The sequence below is a fragment of the Lepisosteus platostomus genome, chromosome 12 (genome assembly GCF_059453375.1).
Source record: "Lepisosteus platostomus isolate fLepPlt1 chromosome 12, fLepPlt1.hap1, whole genome shotgun sequence".
NCBI lineage: Eukaryota > Metazoa > Chordata > Actinopteri > Semionotiformes > Lepisosteidae > Lepisosteus > Lepisosteus platostomus.
Window position 1 is genome coordinate 20,474,748 of NC_142622.1, and position 20,377 is coordinate 20,495,124.

Sequence of the window (20,377 nt, forward strand, 5' to 3'; positions counted from 1 at the left end):
TTTTGGGGAGGGTCCTTGTCTGTACATTTGTGCTGCCTACACTGGAAACTGACACATTTGAACAAAACATGAATTTAATGTTATTAAAAATGCACCTTTAAATGTGTGCATCACTATTGTGAGCTTTATAATCCCTGACTGATAAAGCAGCTTGACAATGCTACAAGATGACAGAATTTCAGCAAGTCAAAGGTGTCCTGTCCAGGTGGATATGAGTCTCTACGACTCTTGGTATGTACTTTGAAGGAGCATCTGTAATGAGCTGATTGGAATCCCCAGAGTACATTTATGTGAACAAAAACAGTCTATTGCTTGAAACTGGATTTTGTTAAATAGCCATTCATGTGTAACAGATGTTTTTCTTACCTCCAGAAATGTATCAAAGCACTGATGGAGATGATTCTCCATTGATTCTGGTCCTGTTTTGCCTGTGTATCTCGTATATTAAAGTCATAAAAAATTATAATAGTAAAAAATGATTACATATTGAAATGAAAAGACAAGCTAGACATTCTCACAATCACATGCATACAGTATGTAAACTAACTTTATATGTAGCAAACAGAATTCAAAAAGAGATGCTCATGGAAGGCTCAATAGCGAAAGTTCAAAGTTCAAAGGGGAGTTCAAAGAGTAAGGAGTTAAAGTTGACAGTGTGGTCATCAAAAGGACTGATTTAAAGCATTTAGCTAAGGAGAGGAACTGAAAAAGATTATGAGCTGGATGAGAGAAGTCTGAAATAATCTTGCAAGCTGGGGCTTGTGTTAAATGATAAAATGTAAGTGAGTTCACAACCTATTATTTTTGAGGCTTTGGACACAATCCTTTCCAGTTTTCTTTTTGTATGGGTGTCCTAATTCCCATATCAAACGATGATGGAAGCTGTCAAAATATTTTGAATTATCAATGTATAAAATTGACAAAGAAGTTGCTGGTTCATTCCGTTTCTTAAATTGCCTGAGAAAGTACATCCTCTTCTGTGCCTTCTTAACTGAACTATATGATCTACAGTATATGAACTATGTGTTAGTGATTTATCAATCATCAATATTGAAATGATTTCTACAGTTTTTGATGCATTGAGTGTGTAGCATTTATCTAGATGCACATGGATTTTCAGAACACCAGGTTGTTCTCCTGCTGTTATGGAAGCTCATCATTTTCAGAGATAAAGCCAACAATAGCAGTATCATCTGCTTATTTAAATAATCTTAACCCAATCAACACAAGATGTGAAGTTGTTTGTGAAAAGGGAGAAAAGACACAGAGATAGGACACAGCCCTGGGAAGCAAAATATTGCCTGTTATTTGCCTTGAGAGTTTGTTGTCAACATTTCAGAAAGTCCAGAATATTATAATGCCTAAAGGTTTTGAAGGTGGAACTACAATCCAAATAAGGATGCGAGCATAGGAATTTGACTTCTTTAGATACTGGAGTGTACAGTGGAGAGCCTGGCACATGCTTTTGCCAGAGATGCTATTTATTAGTCAAAAATCTCACCTGCTTAGTTACACATGTCTGATATAACAAAACTTTTAACCTTATTACCAACTTGAGTAAACATGTTTTCGTCTCTGTGGCAGAGAAGGCAGAGGAACCCACAGCCACAAATAAATACATTAGAGCTAGCTTTATAAGTGTGGGACACCTATGGAACTTGACAAGTAGAGTTGGTTTCTAAAAGTTACAGTTGAATTCCGACACCAGCAAATCAAAAGAATGACTCTCAAATCGACCCAGATATTGATGTAAGAAAACAAAAACATCTAAAAAATGTGACCAGGTAACAAGACACCTAGTGCGTCTGGTAAGGAAAACGGCAGTACTGTGTTAAATTCCCAAATTGCTGCCGACTATCTGCCATCCCCAAACAATTGGAGACAATCACATACAGTACCTTTCTCACAGAGTCTGTAAGATCACTCTGTAGCCCACACACCTGCAAAAAAACACCAGAAAACATACTTTCTACTTTTCACAAACACATAGACAGCAATCAACTATCCTTCCCTCCTTGCGGAGACACTGACAGCTCTTTAGTCAAATATGTTCATAATATTTAGGTTACCAAAGTTATTGCTGGCTATTTTTTAAGAGTCGACCTCCATTAGGGGGTTGTTCAGTTTCATTTCCTCCTGGTTGTCTGTTGCCAACAAGGCCTTAAGAAAAATAAGATTCACTATTCACTAGATTGAAGAAGGCAGCTTCTACAAACAAAAACAGGCCTGTCAGTGTTTTATTTTAGCATTCATAGTCGCTAGGCAACTACGAACTCATTCCAAGGATGCTATGCTTGAAAGGAGCCTGTATAATATCCATCACTGCATTCTGAAGATTCATAGAGGTCTACGTTAACACTCTGGACTTAAAATAGCTGCATATCAGCCTAAAAATGTCTCATTCAAAACGTAACCTTTCAGTATGATAGTTTTATATGAGAAATGATTAAACTGTGTGACATTCATCATCAAGTATCATTCATCTTGCCAGACACTTAGGTGCTGCAATAAATCTACTATGAACTCATAAGAATATATATTTGTAGCTAATGTCTACTTTAAACTAATGGTCAGTTTTTTATAAGAGTGTGTATTTTAAAATTCAGACCACCGGAGCTCAGCTGTAACAACAACATTTACTGTTTTATTTACATGAAAACATGTTAATAAAAGTTAAAGATAATAATAATGATGATGATCATTCTTGGTATTTATACAGAGGGTCTCAGTCCACAGGTTGCCAGACTGCTATACTTATACCATAGTAGATCTGCAGCATCCATCTGGCTGACATGTATCAGCCATAATGCTCTAGGAGCCTCATTGCACACAGATCCTGTGGAGAAGTAAAAGTTTCATGAGGAAATTTAAATTAAGAGAGTTAGGAAGAATAGATTGTGCAAGCCCAGAGTAGAATTCAGCCGAGACACAAGGATGAGACCTTTACTCTTAAAACTGCAACATTTTAAACAAGATCTTTAATGCTCAGGCAGTCAGGACCTCAGTTTGTTATTTCATACTGTGTTATAAGAGGTACCATCCACTGTGTCTTGGTCACCATGCTTTGGTTTGGAAATTCTGGTTCAGAGGAAACAGTGCCACATTGTGGTTCACCAACCTCACTTCCAGTAGCAATCTGGATTTCCTTAGAAGTATCCCATCCCTGTGCTGACCTAGCAAAGCCTTGTTTAGCTGTCAACTGAAAGAACTACAGTCCATCTACTTACCTAAAGCTGAGTTTAGCTCAGAATCAGCAATGGTAATGAATCTAAAGGATGCACAGAAAATACAGTATCTTTGCTGTGACACTAGCAGATTTCCGCGTATTAGTTCTGCTGTGCTCCTTGTATACCAAGGTGTTTAGAAAACAAGATTTTAGATGTATTTATATATTTTACACAATTCAGTTTTTAAAACTTTCTGTCCAGATACTGCACCCAGAATAGAGGAAAACCACAGTGAAGGTGTAAAATAATGTAAATTTACCAAAGTAATTGCTCCAGAGGGTGTTTTTCCTGGACTGACTGCCAGCCAGTTCTTCAGCAGTGCTTCTGTGTATAAGATAAGATCACTTAATTGGTCATATAGAATTTCTTGTACTAGGAATTTGTCTTTTCGCAGACCCCAACTTGCTCTCTATGAGACACACAGACAGGGAGAGGAGCTTGGGGTCAGAGCGCAGGGTCGGCCATTTTTATGGTGCCTCTGGAGCAGTTGGGGTTAAGGGCCTTGCTCAGGGGCCCAACGGAGTAGGATTCCTTTGCCGGCTGCGGGTCACAAGCCGGCAACCTTCCAGCCACAGGCGCAGATCCTTAGCCACAGTGCCACCACCCTGCCTGGTTATGTTAGCTGACAATACATGTGCCCGCAGGTTCTCCGTCTTTGGGCTGGGGTCCCGGGCGTACTCGCACTTCTGTGCCTTCGCCCATGCAGTGGACACGCGCTTTGAGGAGCTGGGCGGAGAGCGCATCCTGGAGATGGGGGAGGGAGACGAGCTGTGTGGGCAGGAGGAGTCCTTCAGGACCTGGGCCAGGAAGGTTTTCAAGGTGAGCTAACATTGGACTCGGATTATGATTTGAGCTGTAATCTCATCCTCTGACCAAAGAGCTACGACACGTGTGATTGTAGCATTCAGATCCACCTCCCGGGTTTTCTTTCATCCAGATAAAAAAATATTAAAAATAGCTTGGCTTTCTGACAATTTCAAGGTTCTTAAATGTATTTGGAAAATAGCTTTTCAAAATAAAACTTTAATTGGTTGACAGCTTTGGTATTTACGCATTATCACTCTTAAAGGAATTTTAGTCAGGGGTGTGATGTTTCTAACATCTTTCTAAATTAAAGTTATGGGGCAGTAGACAGCAAAGCAGTATTAAAGCAAAAGCAGAGATAATGGCTTCTGCTATGTCACTCTCCAATCATTGAAGATTTTCAAGAATTGCATATTGATCACAATGAAGCATCAAAAAAGAAATGTACAGGCATCAAACATGCTTTTTTCTGTAACATTTCTACTACATCATGCTTCATTAGCTGGGGCATCAACAATCGACCTAGTATTTGTGAAAGATTAAATTAAGGGCTGACCATTTCTTTATCTGCTCTATGTACATTGGTATCACTCAGATATAGAAAAATTGAACTATGTTGTCTTTTTAATTTTTTTTATTAAAAAAATGTGAACAAATAATGACAGTGTGTCTGTCAATCTATGTCACTCTGAGACTGCCCATGTGTCTTTGCATGTGGAGGACTGTGAGCTCAATAAGAAGCAGGATATTATAGTGACAGCTCCACCGATGTGTCTGTGTGTATACAGGCTGCCTGTGAGACATTCTGTGTAGGGGAGGACTCCTTGGATGAGGATGAGGATGTCTTCTCCAGTGAGTGGCAGCCCAACAAATATAGGACTGTCTTTAAGGCCATACCCACTGATATCCCAACAGGTGAGCCAATTTCCTCACAAGCATCAGCCAATCAGCATTCAAAGCATAGATATACTGTACCTTAGTAACCTTAGTAACTACAAGGGGTTCCAGTAAATAAAGTAGTGTTTAACTTGCCATATTTATGTAATATGTTGAAGGTATTTTGTGGTGATTATAGATCACTGACTAAAACAAGATGTACAAATCATTTCTGGATGGAACTCATTATCATCTTGATAAATATTATTAATCTCTATCTCAGTATGCAAAATTATCATGGCAAAAAAATACAATACAACAGACAATTAAATATAGCAGGTGTGTAAACCTAAGCAGGTTGTACATCTAAGCAAGTTATTTCATGTGAATTGTACTAGAAAAATAACTCGCTGTATGAAAAGGTTCAAATGTAGGTTGCTTTGGATAAAAGTGTCAGTCAAAAAATACATACAGTATACAGAATGCTACTGCTACACCATTTTTGTCTTCTTGGTAATTTGTCTGGTTCAATATATGTATATTGTAGAACTTTCTGTGTATCCACTGTATTGTACACCTTGATTCATTCATGTTCAAACTAATTGTCAGAATGGTGTGTGCAGTTTTTATTAAATGCACTGTAGGTCAGTTGCGACTCTTTAATCCTTTAGTTTATTTTTGTATTGACACTGTTGCTCTCTTTTCCTAAGCCCTCTCAAATCTACACAAGAAGAAGCTGTTTCAGGCAAAGGTCATCTCCACACAGAATCTACAGAGTGAGAAGTCCAGGTAACACATTTCATATCTGAAAGGCATCATTCTTAAAGAGATTGTATGGACTTTGGGGAGTGCAATGACCATAGGACTGCCACTAGAGTTCACTAAAGATTCACTGATTACTTCCATTATTAGTGGTTCAGCTTTAGTATACTATGGCACATGATAGAGTCTAAACTGGGATGTTAAATTTCCACATGGGATTAGTTAGTTGAATTTGTTATTATAGTTGCCCATCTTACAGTCAGGAGTCGAAGAAGTTTGTTACCTCCATGGACATAGACACCTTCAATTATTTTATAAGGGGTTTTTATTAAGCAGGCATCTGGAGAGCCTAATGTCATGCAAGGTTTTTTTAAGATCCATAAAACATGCAAAAATAATTCTCTGTTTTGTAATGGCTTTGTTTGTCCCGAACTTCTCCACTGCAGGCACACAGAAGCCAGGCAACACTTACAACACACAATTTCACTGTAGTTCTGTTTGGGGGTTGTGTTTTTCAGATGAAAAAGACTTTTGATAAATAAAATAAAAACAATAAAACCAGGAACCCTACTGTTTGCCATTCAAGTGTTGGAAGTATTTTCATGTATGAAAGCCTAAGAAAGGACATTCTAAGACAGGGGATCTTCCAAATGTTGAACTGATAAAATGTAAATGTAAAATATGACCTTCAGCTTAAAGTTAAGAGGTGGGAGACTAGTTTCTTTCATTTACTACCCACATCTGAGTAGAGTCTGTAACCGAGTCAAGATTAGGGGATCACCACCCCAGGTCCAGCAAGTTGTATAGGTTGCCATTAAATCATCAGTTTCTAAAGACTTGGAGAAATAAAAAAAAGTAAAGAGGTGATTTGTTAAATTATGAAGTATAGAGATCATTTGGAATATAAATCTGAAAAACAGGGACAAAAATTCCCCTAACTGAGCAAATTGATTGCTGAACTAATCAATTACTTACAAGTATTCCCAATCTTTAAAAAATTGATGATTTAGGATGACCTATAAGACAAACTGAATTGGTTCTGTTTAGGACTGGATGTTTATCTGGCCAGAGCTTATTTCAGTTGTTTGTTGTTTTTAGTGCTCAGCATACCAAGAATACATTATTCTCCATTAAAGCTCCAGGATGCTTTGATCTTGGCAGCATTGGTGCTCATTTGGAAAGCTGTGGTGACTGGAGCAACTGGGGCAAAGCACCTTGCTCAAAGATATCCCAAACAACCCAGTAATGAGTCCAGATCCCTCACCTACTTTAAACTGACCCCCAAAAAGGGTGTTATTGTGAAAGGTGTTAGTCATTGTGTTTTAATTGTATTATGTGTTTATGCAGCCGGGCAACAGTGCTGGTGAAGCTGGACACTGGAGGTCTGGCCCAGATGAATTACCAGCCTGGTGACCACCTGGGCATCTATCCCACCAATTCTGAGCCCCTGGTCCAAGCTGTACTGGCCCGTGTATCTGATCCACCACCTATCAATGAAACAGTTGCCACGGAGATCCTAAAGGAGAGGAACGGTAACAATGGCTGGTGTTTTGGGAAGGGGCTATACTGTATATGTTTTACAAAGGGTTACACTATAACCTGTTTACTATAAGAAACTCATTGATTTACATGCTTCAGCATTCTATACAGAAATAAATATAAAGAAATGTATCCTAAAACTATATTTTATGTGTAAAGCAATACTAAAAATTCCAGGAACAATATATTAAGAAACATTTAAACATTCAATGCAATGCATTTAAATATGCATTCATAATTAATATGTATCGAACTATTTCATATTTATAATACAATTATATATGTCAGAAATGAAAAATATAAGTATGAATGTTGGAAAAAAAATATTTTACTGTTTCCATTTCATTTTCATATACAGTATATTTATTTTCCACATTTATAATACTGCAACATACAGTCTGTATTGGGTGTGCAGTGGCACAGTACTTAGCCTTGCTGCCTTGCAGCACTGGGGCCTTGGGTTCAATTCCTGAGGTGCTTTCTGTGTGGAGTTTATGTTCTCCCCATGTTCAGGTGGGTTTACCCCAGCTACAGTATTTGGATTTCTTCCCACAGTCCAAAGACATACAGTATGTCTTTGTCTGCACCCTGGGTAGGTTAATTGGCTTCTGGGAAAATTGGTCCTTGTGACAATGTGTATGTTGGTGCCTGTATGTGGCCTGCGATAGACTAGCATCCCATCAAGGGGTGTATCCTGCCTTGTGCCTGTTGCTTGCCAGGACAGGATCCGGCAACCCCACGTCACTGTATTAGATTAGAAAATGGATGGATGGACAGTATTGTGTGTGCTGATATAGCGCCCATTCCCTTGCAGGTCAGACGTCCTGGGTGGCTGGAGACAGGCTCCCTCCCTGCACCCTCGTGCAGGCCCTGTACCACCTGCTGGACCTCAGCAGCCCACCCACACCCCCTCTGCTGCGCCTCCTCTCCCTGCAAGCCACAGCCGAGCAAGACCGGCAGAGACTGGAGACCCTCAGCCAGGTGATCAGCCTTATTCTGTTCAATATGACATGATTATAATTAGATTTCTATATAACATTATAATACTATTTTAATATAGATGTATTAGATTTATTCACTAGCTGTACAAATATTTATATTTCAATACATATCAATTTGTTAACAACATTGAATATATAAAATAAATATTACTGTTTATTACTTAATGATAGTTTTATTATTAGAATCTAGGATTACCTATTTATATTAAATTAACCATAAATATTTTTGTCCTTATTATTATAGTGAGAGTTTTAATGTGTTGTTACAAATAGAGAATTACATATAATAGACAGATCCGTTAATAAGTAAAAGTATCATAACCCCAAATTGTATACCCAAGAAGCACCTGAGTTCTTTGTTCAGTGGTGCAGCTTTGATATAAAGAGTAATAATTCAGGTACAATGGGTCAAACAAATATTTATTAACAATGTGAATACACACACTAGACAACAAGTTACACAATAAACATACAACATACAAGTTACACTATGCTATTTTCACATTTACAAACAATGTGTCCCAGAGTTCTATGCTCTGACAACCCAACATAAAAACAAACAGATTGCTACCAAGTATTCAAATCTTTTAATATAATACCTTCAAAAGCCAAGATAAGATAAAGCTTCCTTCTAAATCAATAAAATATAACCTAGAGTTTAAGCTCTCTCACCATAAATCCGGTTGCTACAAAGCGAATGGGAAACATATCTCCCTATTCTAAAAATGCACCCATTAACCAGGAGAGGCCATTTTTAGCTTGGGGATTCTCTAGACTGAAAATCAGAGTTTCCTAAAAACAACCAAATAGCAGCTCTATTAACAAAACTAAAATACTTAACTTAAACTTAAAACTTAATATCTCCTGTCTTCTGTCTTCCTCTCATGTCCTCCTCTGTGTTTTTCCGTCTTTTCCTGTGTCCTCTCTGTCTTCTCTCTCTACCTTCCTGTGTGCTGTATTCCTGGACGGTTGATTGACACTTTATAATTTATCCAGAACTTAGTTCACCAAGGTAAACCAGACTATTTCTTTGATCAATGTATATCGCAACCAACATAACTAAGTAAACACCATAGTTCTTTCCTTGCTTTGAAGTTCTGAGAACTTCAAATGTTTACTCTGGCCGGGTGTTAACTATTGTATCTAAATTCTTAAGGATACCTCAGTAGTTACAATAGCTGTAACAATAGATTACTAACAGGTACTCACACAATTTACAAAACCAACACTGGCCAACGAAAGAAATAAACCTGCCTTATAAATAAAACAGAAGGTGACCTAGAGTTAAATCTCTCTCTCTATACCGTAAATCTGGATGCTACAAAACTCATGGGACTCAATCCCTATTCTAAAAAATGTATCCACAAATCCAGAAGACTGTTTCTATCCTAGGGATTCCTTATACAGGAATTCACAGTTTCCTAAAAACAACAGAATGGCAAACTCTCATAACAAGATTAAAAAACTTAGCAAAAAATCTGGTCCTTAAGGTTGATCTGAACAAGAACCTTTCTTCTGGTTCTTTTCCGAAGAGAGAAACGTGGTCCCTTTTCTCTCCTCTGCGTTCTTCTTTGCATTTCTTCTTCTCTTCCACGTCTCTCCCTGTCTTTTTGTCGTATTTTCCTGGACTGTTGATGACTCTTAATCATTTAACGAGAACTTAATTAACTAAGGTAAACCTTACGATGTCTTTCATCAATGTGTGTCAGACCCCCTAAAACTCGACAGACACCTCAGCTCTATTCTCGCCTTGAAGCTCCTGAGGGATCAAACATTCCTTTCTCTTATTACACTAGTTTGCTTTTACTTTTACTTTTAGTAAATTTACTAACTATCCTGCTAGAATAATGGAAAATTACTAACTGGAACTTAAGTGTGAGCTGGCTGTGCGCCCTTTGGCAGCCTGACCAGAACTGAGAGTGCCCGATATCTGCCAAAGCAATGATTAAAGGAACCCAAGAATGTTCTTGCAATTCTTACAGTTTATCACGGTCTGGGTGGGTTTTCTGTTTGTGATTTTGTATAAAACGCATCCTTTTGTATCAGTGAGTCGAGTCAGTGCTTCATTGGCTTTGGCTCCCGTATGCATACGTAATAAAGGACATTCCTGCTTCATACACACACAACACTCACAAGAACACAAAAAGTTGACACTTGCTTGGTGTTTGACCTTTGTCTCTAAATCCTAAAACACTTCAGATAGCCACTTCCATAGTTGCAATGACATACTTCTTGAAAAGATTTAATAAAGGAATCCAATTACTATACTTGCTATAATTCTAATTATTAGAAGTCCACTCCACACAAGAGAGCAATAGAAACTGTGTAAAGATTGATTTGTCCAATATTGTTGATCAATACAAAAATTTAAAAAACAATACAAAAAAACAATACAAACCAATACAAAAATTAAAAAACACTGAAAAATGATAACCCCCGCCAATCTCCAAAAAAAGAAAAATTCACAACCCAAAACATCCTGTAGCTTGAATGAGAGTGAAAGTGAAAGTATGTTCTGAAGAACAGAAAGGTAAAAACAAAAAAGACCAAACATCTGTCAGTAGATTTCACATTGTACAGAATGGAATCAAATATGAAAGAGTAACTTTTGAAACGTATTTGGACCGTTATTAGCAGTCCAGTTAAGCATTGATGACAGAATCTAGCACACAAAAATGGCCAACGTTTTGAAAAACACACTATAAACATCACAGCGAGATGGAAAACTGTGGAGTGTATAAACACTTTAGGACTTAACAATTTCACACATATTTTGCAGGCAGGAGAGGAGTATGAGGTGTGGCGCTGGGAGCACGTACCCACCCTAGCGGAAGTTCTGGAGGAGTTCCCCTCTGTCACCTTGCCCACCTCCCTCTTGCTCAGCCAGCTGCCTCTACTGCAGCCGCGGTACTACTCCATCAGCTCTTCTCCTCAGGTCTGCCCCCAGGAGATCCACATCACTGTGGCTGTGGTCCAGTACAACACACAGGGTCAGTCTGTCTCTCTCTCATGCTCGCTCTGAAGATGTGGTGTCAGTTTGTCTGTGTCTCGTTCGGTATCCCCATTTACAATCTCCCACCAATGTAAACTCTCCTGATATTTCTCAATCGGGTTCACTGTAATGATCCTCATATCATTCAAGAAAATGGAGAGGACAGTTCAGCTTTCCTCTGAAATATATTTGTCAGAGCGCTTTGCCAATGTACATACTATAAGCTTCACATTATTTCGGTTCTCGCTCCACTGCAAACTTACAGAGACAGTGGAGGCTGTTGAATGGCAAACTGAGGTTATTCCATCTGTCTCAATCTCACTGTGGCCACAGATGGTTGATAATTTCACTGAGAAATGAACTGGTGATGTTTGGACAGTAGGATTCAACCAGTTCTCTGAATGGGCTCCCCTGCTGGTTGAGTTGCTCAGGAGTCTCGAGGTTTTGTTCGGCCTTTCTTTCTCAGAGTCTGTATGTCTTTCTGTCAGACTTTTCTATGGTGTGATACCTCAAGAGAGTGCACAACTGTCTGTCTCAGTGTCAGTGGTGCAATAATGAGCACAGGGTTCTGTCTCTTCTGCCAGGTGGAAAAGGGCCCCTGCATTATGGTGTCTGCTCTAATTGGCTCCACCAGATCCAGCCTGGGGAAGCCGTTCCCTGCTTTGTCAGAGGGTAAGATTTTTCTATTAAGTATATAACTGACTGTCTTTAAGTAAATTCAATACATTTTATATTTTAAAATATAGGTACATTTTATCTAAGCCTTTTGCTGTAACTAGCCTATACAATATTATCCATTACAGTTTTAACGTTAACTGTAAGGTGAAAGTGATTTTTTTAGCACAGATAAATCTTTGCCACTTCCAATGTGAGTTTTTGTCAACACTTTGTTCTCCAATAGGGCTCCATCCTTCCACCTGCCCTTGGACAGCTCTGCCCCCTGCATCCTAGTGGGTCCTGGCACTGGCATTGCACCCTTCAGGAGCTTCTGGCAACAGCGGCTGTATGAGATCGAGCAGCTGGGTGAGTGTGACCATCCAAGAGAATATCTGATTGGACTGTGGGACTCGTTAAGGCAGAGAGAACATACTTTTGACATTGCTTACTGTAGGACAAACACATATTCAAAACATTACTTTTTAGTGTGGAGTTAACCTTTATTAAAGATTTAAATAAACTACTCATTTTATGGGTATCTAATGCCCTAGGTTGTGCTGTGTGATCTATTTGCAGGGAAAAAGCCCGAAGGAATGGTCTTGCTCTTCGGCTGTCGCCAGGCTGAATTTGACCACATTTACAAAGAGGAAATGGAAGATGCCCAGAGGAGGGGAGCCTTGAGTGCTGTCTACACTGCCTACTCCCGGGAAAAGCACATTCCCAAGGTACTGACTGTTATCTCTTATTAAAAACACAGCAATGACTATTCTACCTATTCCAACAGAGGGCAAACTGTTGTGTGTGTTCTACCACAGTGATGACTCACCACCTCCACCAGCAGAGGGCACACTGCTCTGTCTGCCTGAACAGAGTGATGACACTTTGATTCACCCAGTTTATGTTGAATTTTTCAGTCACTTCACTGCAGCTTTTATGCACACACCAATATATATATAAATACATATGTAAGGAATAAGTGCTACTGTACTTATTAAAATTTAAGTATGGGGTTTTGATTCTATGCCCTTCAAAAATGGTTAAACCACAATACAAGCTACCCATTGTCTACATTGTGGTACTGGTGTAATGGTGGCCATGGCATACAGAGCAGATACAGATGATGTTGACATTCTTCCTTAGCTCACAGCACTGTGTGAAGTGAGATCATCTGTTGCCATTGCTACATAGCCCAGTGTGTTTCATGCACAGCAGAAAATTCACTTACAGTACAAATATGCTAACACTCATGCACTTTACCTTGGTGAATAACAAAAGTTGAAAAGAGTTTACATTGCTGAAGCTGTGCATCTCTGTATTTGGCCATGCTTGATTTTACTGCACAGAAACCTTTCTTTAAAGGGGGCTGTGGTCATTAACCATTTGCTGCTTTTACAGCAGCGTGCAGAGAAATGGATGATTCAAGGTCTTCATGTTACAAGTACTGTATGCTAATGCCAGAAGGAGGTATTATATTGGCATCTTGGCTTGTTTCATTATACAGTATGTTGATTTCTTATGTGGAAAAGGCTGGCTCATGTTTTATAAATGCCAACTCATGTTCTGTTTGTTGTATCAGACCTACGTCCAGGACATTCTGAAGCAGCGTCTGTCAGCAAAGGTGTGTGAGATACTACATCATGACTCGGGTCACATGTACGTGTGCGGTGATGTCACCATGGCGAAGGATGTGCTGAACACAGTGCAGCAGATCCTGGTGTCCGACGGAGGGATGACTGATAATGCAGCAAAGGAGTACCTAACTAGCCTAAGGGTAAGGATAACATTTTAGCAACAATTTAGCATACACTTTTCAATAGATTATAACATTGTCTGTATTTTTATTACTTCTCTATATTTTATAAAACAATGGTTCTCAATCTAAGCAATAATATGTGTCATAGTCATCTCAGTCTATATTATGATGAACAGTTCCTAAAATGTGTTAGTAGGTCGTCTTTCCTACCTGCATTCAAGCATTCTACAGCTGTCTACATCACATGTCTTCTGTCGTGTGTCTGCCCATTTTTCAGTTTTATATCTGCTTTAACTTTCTTTCTAGCTTCTGCAGCATTTGCTAATCCTATTTTGGAATCACCTGGGAATGTTAATAGTTTATTACATATACCAGAGAATCTAGAGTATTCTAGATTTCCGGCCAGCAGCCATATCACCCTGCAACTCACAACTGGCAACCCACTGAAGCTAAGCAGGCGTGAGCCTGGTCAGTACCTGGATGGGAGACCTCCTGGGAAAAACTAAGGTTGCTGCTGGAAGAGGTGTTAGTGGGGCCAGCAGGGGGGTGCTCACCCTGCGGTCCATGTGGGTCCTAATGCCCCAGTATAGTGACGGGGACACTATACTGTAAACAGGCGCCGTCCTTCGGATGAGACGTAAAACTGAGGTCCTGACTCTCTGTGGTCATTAAAAATCCCAGGGTGTTTCTCGAAAAGAGTAGGGGTGTAACCCCGGCGTCCTGGCCAAATTTCCCATTGGCCCTTACCAATCATGGCCTCCTAATAATCCCCCTCTATGAATTGGCTACATTACTCTGCTCTCCTCCCCACGGATAGCTGATGTGTGGTGAGCGTTCTGGCGCACTATGGCTGCCGTCGCATCATCCAGGTGGATGCTGCACATTGGTGGTGGTGGAGGGGAGTCCCTATTACCTTTAAAAGCGCTATATAAGTGTAAGCAATTATTAGTTAATTATAGATTAGATCTGCAATGCAATTATAGAGTAGATCTGCAATTGCAATGGTAGTGTTGTTACAGTTCCAGCATGTTGCCACCAGAGGGCGCCTCAGACACTGGTTGCTGGTCCAGCTATGCAGGAGAGGTGCAGACCACGCAGACGGCTGTGGCCAGTCATGAATTGCGTCCCCTCCACAGCCCTACAGTATATAAACTGTGCCCTTAGTCCTTTCGATGCTTAGCTCTTGTTCTTTTTTTGTTCTTCTTTTTATGTTTATACATTATGGGTTCTCCTTGTTTTCTCCTGCATCAGGTGTTTTATTTCTCCTGGGGTTGCCTACCTGGTTCTTGATTTTAGCATACTTCTAGACTTCAGTTGTGGGCTGTGAATTATGCTTATTCAATTCGACATTCCTACTATTCCTATCACTCCTTTGTTTATTTGGGCTGGCTAGGCAGCCTTAACAGGTGTGGCCCTAACATTCCTAAGACCAAACACAGACGTCCTATACTACTATTATTTCACCACTATGACATTATGGCGTTCACTAGCTTTCTAAAAATCTAAGCATCACATTATGTACTTTGTATTCTTTACTGCTGTTGCTTGAGCAAAGGACTCTAACTTAAGCAATACCTACAGTACAGTGAAAAGCAATAACTTTGTATGGAAAATAGTACACAGTAATACAACAAAAGCTAAAGCTGAGTATTTCTTCCTCAAATTAGTCTTTCAATGTAAAATATAAACTTCATTAATACATAGCAAAAATGAGAAATTTAACTTCAGTCCCCTTACTTATAATTTTCAATGTATTATAAGTATTTATATTACACTGTAATTTATAATACATTTTCTAAACCCATTGAGTACCTCCTAGAATTCAACTATTCTATCCTACCATAGTTATACAAATCCTTTTTTAATAATAATTATTTCTAATTATTGTCCCATTAATTGTTATTACGTAATAGAAGACATATTGGTCTATAAGTACTTTGTTTAGTTTTGTCACACTTGTTGGAGATGGGTCCTGTATTGACAATTTTCCAGTCCATCAGTAATTACCCCTGATTTGAGTAATTTATTTGATTAATATTCCAAAATAACACACCTAATTTCCAAAGTACAGTTGATATAATAGCAGGCCGTAGTAGTAGGCTGTTGTTGTACACCCTGGCATTTTGTTACATTATCCTTGTCTAAATGTGCATCACACAGACTGATCCCTCTCATTCATTTCTCACTGTCCAGATCCTACTTGCCCTACTTGATCCTACACTCTTTCTCTCTCCCCACAGGATCAGAATCGGTACCATGAGGATATCTTCGGGGTGACTCTGCGCACTCATGAAGTCACCTCCCAGATACGCTACCGCTATCACTCCTAGGATGAAAGAGTCTTAGGGAGCTCAGAAGGGCCAGAGCTCTGATCCTGCACTTGGTGACACAGGGATTGAAGCAGTCACACATAACCACACAATCAACCACACACATATCCTCCGTCTATTGGTTCTCCTACACTAATACATCCAACCATTAGTCCAGGGAGAGACACCTAACTACACTAAATAGTGCACATGTGTAATGTGCAAACAGGTAGACCTGAGTACACATACTGGTTTGATAACCACCTGCACATAGACTAGACAGACAGACAACCCCTCCTTCCCCACTTGGATCAGTCCTACTCACTGCTATAGAAAGATTTTTCTGGAACTTAAATCAATCATATTCACAAGAAGAGACAGTAGCATATCTCAACATGCATTGAAACGCACTCAGAGAGACCTTGTAAAGAAATATTTTAACAAACTTCTGAATACATGCACACTCAACCTTTCGTAAAGCCATCATTCATACAAGATCTTCATAAATACAAATTCACCCACATAAATCAACATTCCTTGAGATTTTACAAAATGCTCACTTCAAGTAAAATCTGTTGCCATGGTTTAGCGATAATCACAGTCTCAAATAAGTATGAGAACAGGGCTTGGCTGATTACGGAGTGAAGGTGAAAGGGGATTTGAAAGATGTACAGTAGGACAAGAGCCAGTGGGGCAGGACAGGATGCATATAATGACTCTTTAGGAGTCATCAGAACTAGGAAACTTCAGATATTTCAGATAATGTGACTACGATGATTCAACATTTTTCTAAATAACAGATATGACCTATTCTTTGTATTTTAAGAGAATAATTATTATAATTATAATTTCACTGAATAAAGTAATTACATGATGTCATCCAACATGCAGTACAGAATTTTCAAGTTGGCTTCTCGGACAGAATCTGTTTTTAAAAAATGTTTGCCATTTTAAGAAAATGTACTATAATTTTCTGCATCTGGATTTTGCCCAATGTCTTATTTTCAATTAAATTGGAATGTGTTTTAATACATATAAAACTTGAATTTGTTGGTCAGAGGTGATAGTTCTTAGAAATTATGATTGATATGATTGATAAATAACACATTTGTTGTTTTAAATATTAAAAAGGGGGTTTAAAAAACAAAGGTCTGATAATTTTGTGAAATTATCCTATGCCTTTCATTTTGTATGAAAAAGAGAAGCTACAGTACTTAATGCAAATACTCCTTAGGAGCCCCTGAATTTTTACTCAAAATCTTGCAACAAAGTTCTGTGTTTGTACTATAATTTTAAGGGATAAACATTTGAATTACTGCTTGAAGTAATTAAAATAATCATAGGAGTGTTAAGATGCTGCTCATGGGATCTATACTGTATAGCCACTCATTTCTAATCAAGCATTCTGTGAGTTTAGCTTATCAATATCTTAACAGTTCTTGAAGAACAAATTCTATCAATTCCTGATAGAAATGGAATTCCAAACTCACTAGGAAAACCTTTGCGGTTAACATTAGTTTTAGAGTGGGGGGAATATATAGCTAGATTTACACCGAATAGTGCAACAGTGCATTGTAAGACCTCTCAAATGTATTGTACACTGATGTTAGAACTATTGTAACAAAATATTAATTAACTGTATTTACAGAAAGATAGTTTTTCTTTATAATGCTTTTTCTTTTTCTCACCTAAAATACATGTATTTTTATCAGGGCATCTGGATTCAGAGTTGCACATTGTAACTCGCCAATAGGATTAGCTTTCTTGAAAAATATTTCTATGAGATATACTGTAGAATGGGTCCTTATGTTATAGAAGACAAAATTATCCATTACTCACAAAGTATTTGTGGTCATGTGTTACAATGCGATCCAACTTTTTAAAGAAAGAAAACACTACCTACCAAGACAAAGCTGCTATATTCTTAGGGTCTATCAAGAATTACATTTGTAAGGAATGTGACCTCTATAAGCACAAATCCAATATTGTTTTCAATAATTCATTCAGTTTTGATGAAACTACAAGAGTTCCATCAAGAATCCATGTGAAGTGCAGCTGCAATATACAGTACTTACAATCCTGCTTAAACTAAAGATTAATGCACTGCATGTTGAACAGTGCTGTAATATCTTATTCAAACACAGTGGCATACTAAAACCTCACTATGCTAACTTTTTTAAAGAGGCTACGTCCTCAAGGCTTCTCTATCCATTACATTGGAATGAGATAGCAGGCCAAGAGCAGTTGTACTTTCTCTCCCAAACAATGGTAATTGAATCTTCAGTTACGGTATGTGTCGTATGACATCCGTCCATCCATTTTCTCACCACTTTATCCAATACAGGGTTGTGGGAGAGCCAGAGCCTATCCTGACAAACATGGGCACAAGGCAGGAAATACCCTGGACGACACACCAGTCTATTGCAGGGCACACACAGACACACACACTCAGACCAGGGGAATTTCCCAGAAGCCATTAACTTCCCAGTATGTCTTTGGATGTCGGAGGAAACTGGAGTCCCTGGTGAAAACTCACATAAATACAGAACATACAGTACAGGCTACACAAAGATGGAAAGCCATGAACTGAACCCAAAGCCCTAGTACTGTGAGGCAGCACTGCGCCATTGTGCTGCCCCTGTCTTCGGATATCTGGATATTTGCAGAAATTGGTGTAAGAAGGCAAAAAAGGGCCTGTAAAGACAATGAAAATAAAACAGAGCAATCATCAATGCATTAAAGTCTATCGTAATGTAAATTTACTAAATGTAAATAATTGAATCTGCATTCAGAAGGCAAATGCACTGCATCTACCAAACTGAGGAACAGTGCAAGTTCTGGAGATCTGAAACATATGGCGATGTTGGAAATCTTTATTTATTGAGAGCAAAATTTTCACCAAATATTGCAGATCAAAATGATACTGGTGATACTGGACTTCCTGGCATCTTCCCTAAGAACCTGGACTGTTTTGAGGAATTAACTTATCAAACAAGCTCATCCAAGCACTTGTTGAATCAGGAGGTGCCACAAGCTAAGCTATTTGTAGCTCCAGGTCAGATGGATGGAAAGAAATGTGTATCTACAGTATAACTTGCATTGAATAAGGATAAGAGAGAATATCCCAAAGCTACTTTAACTCTCAGTCTGTGACATACAGTAATTACCCAGTCATGCCACACTTAGTTTACTCCCAGACCCCTGGCTGAAATTTAGGACCCTATTAATGAGAGTATGCTGGGCTAAAAAAATCCAAGGCAATTTGAAGGACAAAGAGAATGTGGGACTGTGCTCCTGAATTAACCTTAAAGACTCCAAAGACACAAAAGTATAGGAAGTTAACAGAGGGGAACAACATTTCTTCTGGTTATGTTGGGGTCAGTCAGGAAAAACATTTGGGGTGATGGGGTTAGGGGAGTACTGTCACGCCCTCTGCAGCCAGAGGGCGCTCCTTCTCTGTCCTGTCCCTAGTTTCCGGTCTGCTGTCCTTCCTGTCCCTCTCTTTCCCTTGGGCTATATATTTCCGGGTCTTGCACTCTGTCCTCGCTCAGCATTGACGTTCGGATGTCCTGAGACCCGCCTAGCACCAGGGCGCCCCACGTCCACTCCCTGAGGGCATAGGTTTCTATACGGCATTCCTGAACTCTTTGCACTAATGAGCCCGGGCCTTTTTCCCGTCTTGCCGCTATGCATATGGGTCTTTTTCCGCTCTCCTGCTCCCCATGGTTAGTCCTTTTGGACGTCCGTGACAAGTACCACAAGGATTTGTATAAGAAGCACTGTACTGTCAAATCTTTATATATATATCAAATAGTTACACATTCAGATAATGCCGAATAGGAGAATTAGTAGACACTATAAAATCAGCAAAATAAATTCAAGATGAAATAGAAATGAAAGTAGGAAACATATAAATTGTAAAAATAAGATGGGAAACACTGACCTGAAGATATCAATACAAAATGCTGATGACATGTCCATTTAGATGCTAAATTTTACTCTTTCCACTTAATGTTGTGCAAATTAAAGAGGAAGTTGTAGATAATTTACAAATTGGCCAAGCATGGAGTGTTTTGATAGAAGATTTCCAAAAAAATGGGTTTCTATGATTTTGTACATTGAGAGAATTGCACCTTGAAAATGCACGTTATATGGTGTCATTTTTAAGTGGAAAGTTTTAAAGTGTAGTATTCAACTGATGTTCTAAAGCTGTGAATCGCACATTTAATATGCCTGTTTGTTCAATAAATGTATTTTACTGCATCAATCTTTTAAATGTCATGGTTGAGCTGGCACATATTGTTAGAAGTGAATTATATCTCTAGTATTCAGTTTACAATGGAAAAGCAAATATGTACTTTTCCCAGAAGAATAAAATAAAACTTCCCAACGAGGCTATTTACAGATCAAGTTAGGTCCTACAATGGCATAGGACCATTGTGATATAAATCAAATTC

At 38.8% G+C, this 20,377-nt stretch overlaps 1 protein-coding gene across 1 annotated transcript in view; it reads left to right on the forward strand.

Annotated features, from left to right (window-relative positions):
- LOC148651263 (nitric oxide synthase 3-like) overlaps positions 1 to 17,068 on the forward strand; it is a 34,040-nt gene extending 16,972 nt beyond the window's left edge. The window contains exons 16-26 of the mRNA XM_088601347.1: positions 3,872 to 4,046; positions 4,820 to 4,946; positions 5,618 to 5,696; positions 7,017 to 7,201; positions 8,023 to 8,189; positions 10,989 to 11,199; positions 11,786 to 11,873; positions 12,103 to 12,224; positions 12,435 to 12,583; positions 13,435 to 13,629; positions 15,852 to 17,068. Of these exons, the coding sequence (XP_088457473.1) occupies positions 3,872 to 4,046; positions 4,820 to 4,946; positions 5,618 to 5,696; positions 7,017 to 7,201; positions 8,023 to 8,189; positions 10,989 to 11,199; positions 11,786 to 11,873; positions 12,103 to 12,224; positions 12,435 to 12,583; positions 13,435 to 13,629; positions 15,852 to 15,941 (1,588 nt within the window). The 3' untranslated portion in view covers positions 15,942 to 17,068. The remainder of the gene's footprint in view (positions 1 to 3,871; positions 4,047 to 4,819; positions 4,947 to 5,617; positions 5,697 to 7,016; positions 7,202 to 8,022; positions 8,190 to 10,988; positions 11,200 to 11,785; positions 11,874 to 12,102; positions 12,225 to 12,434; positions 12,584 to 13,434; positions 13,630 to 15,851) is intronic.
- Positions 17,069 to 20,377: the final 3,309 nt, after the last annotated feature.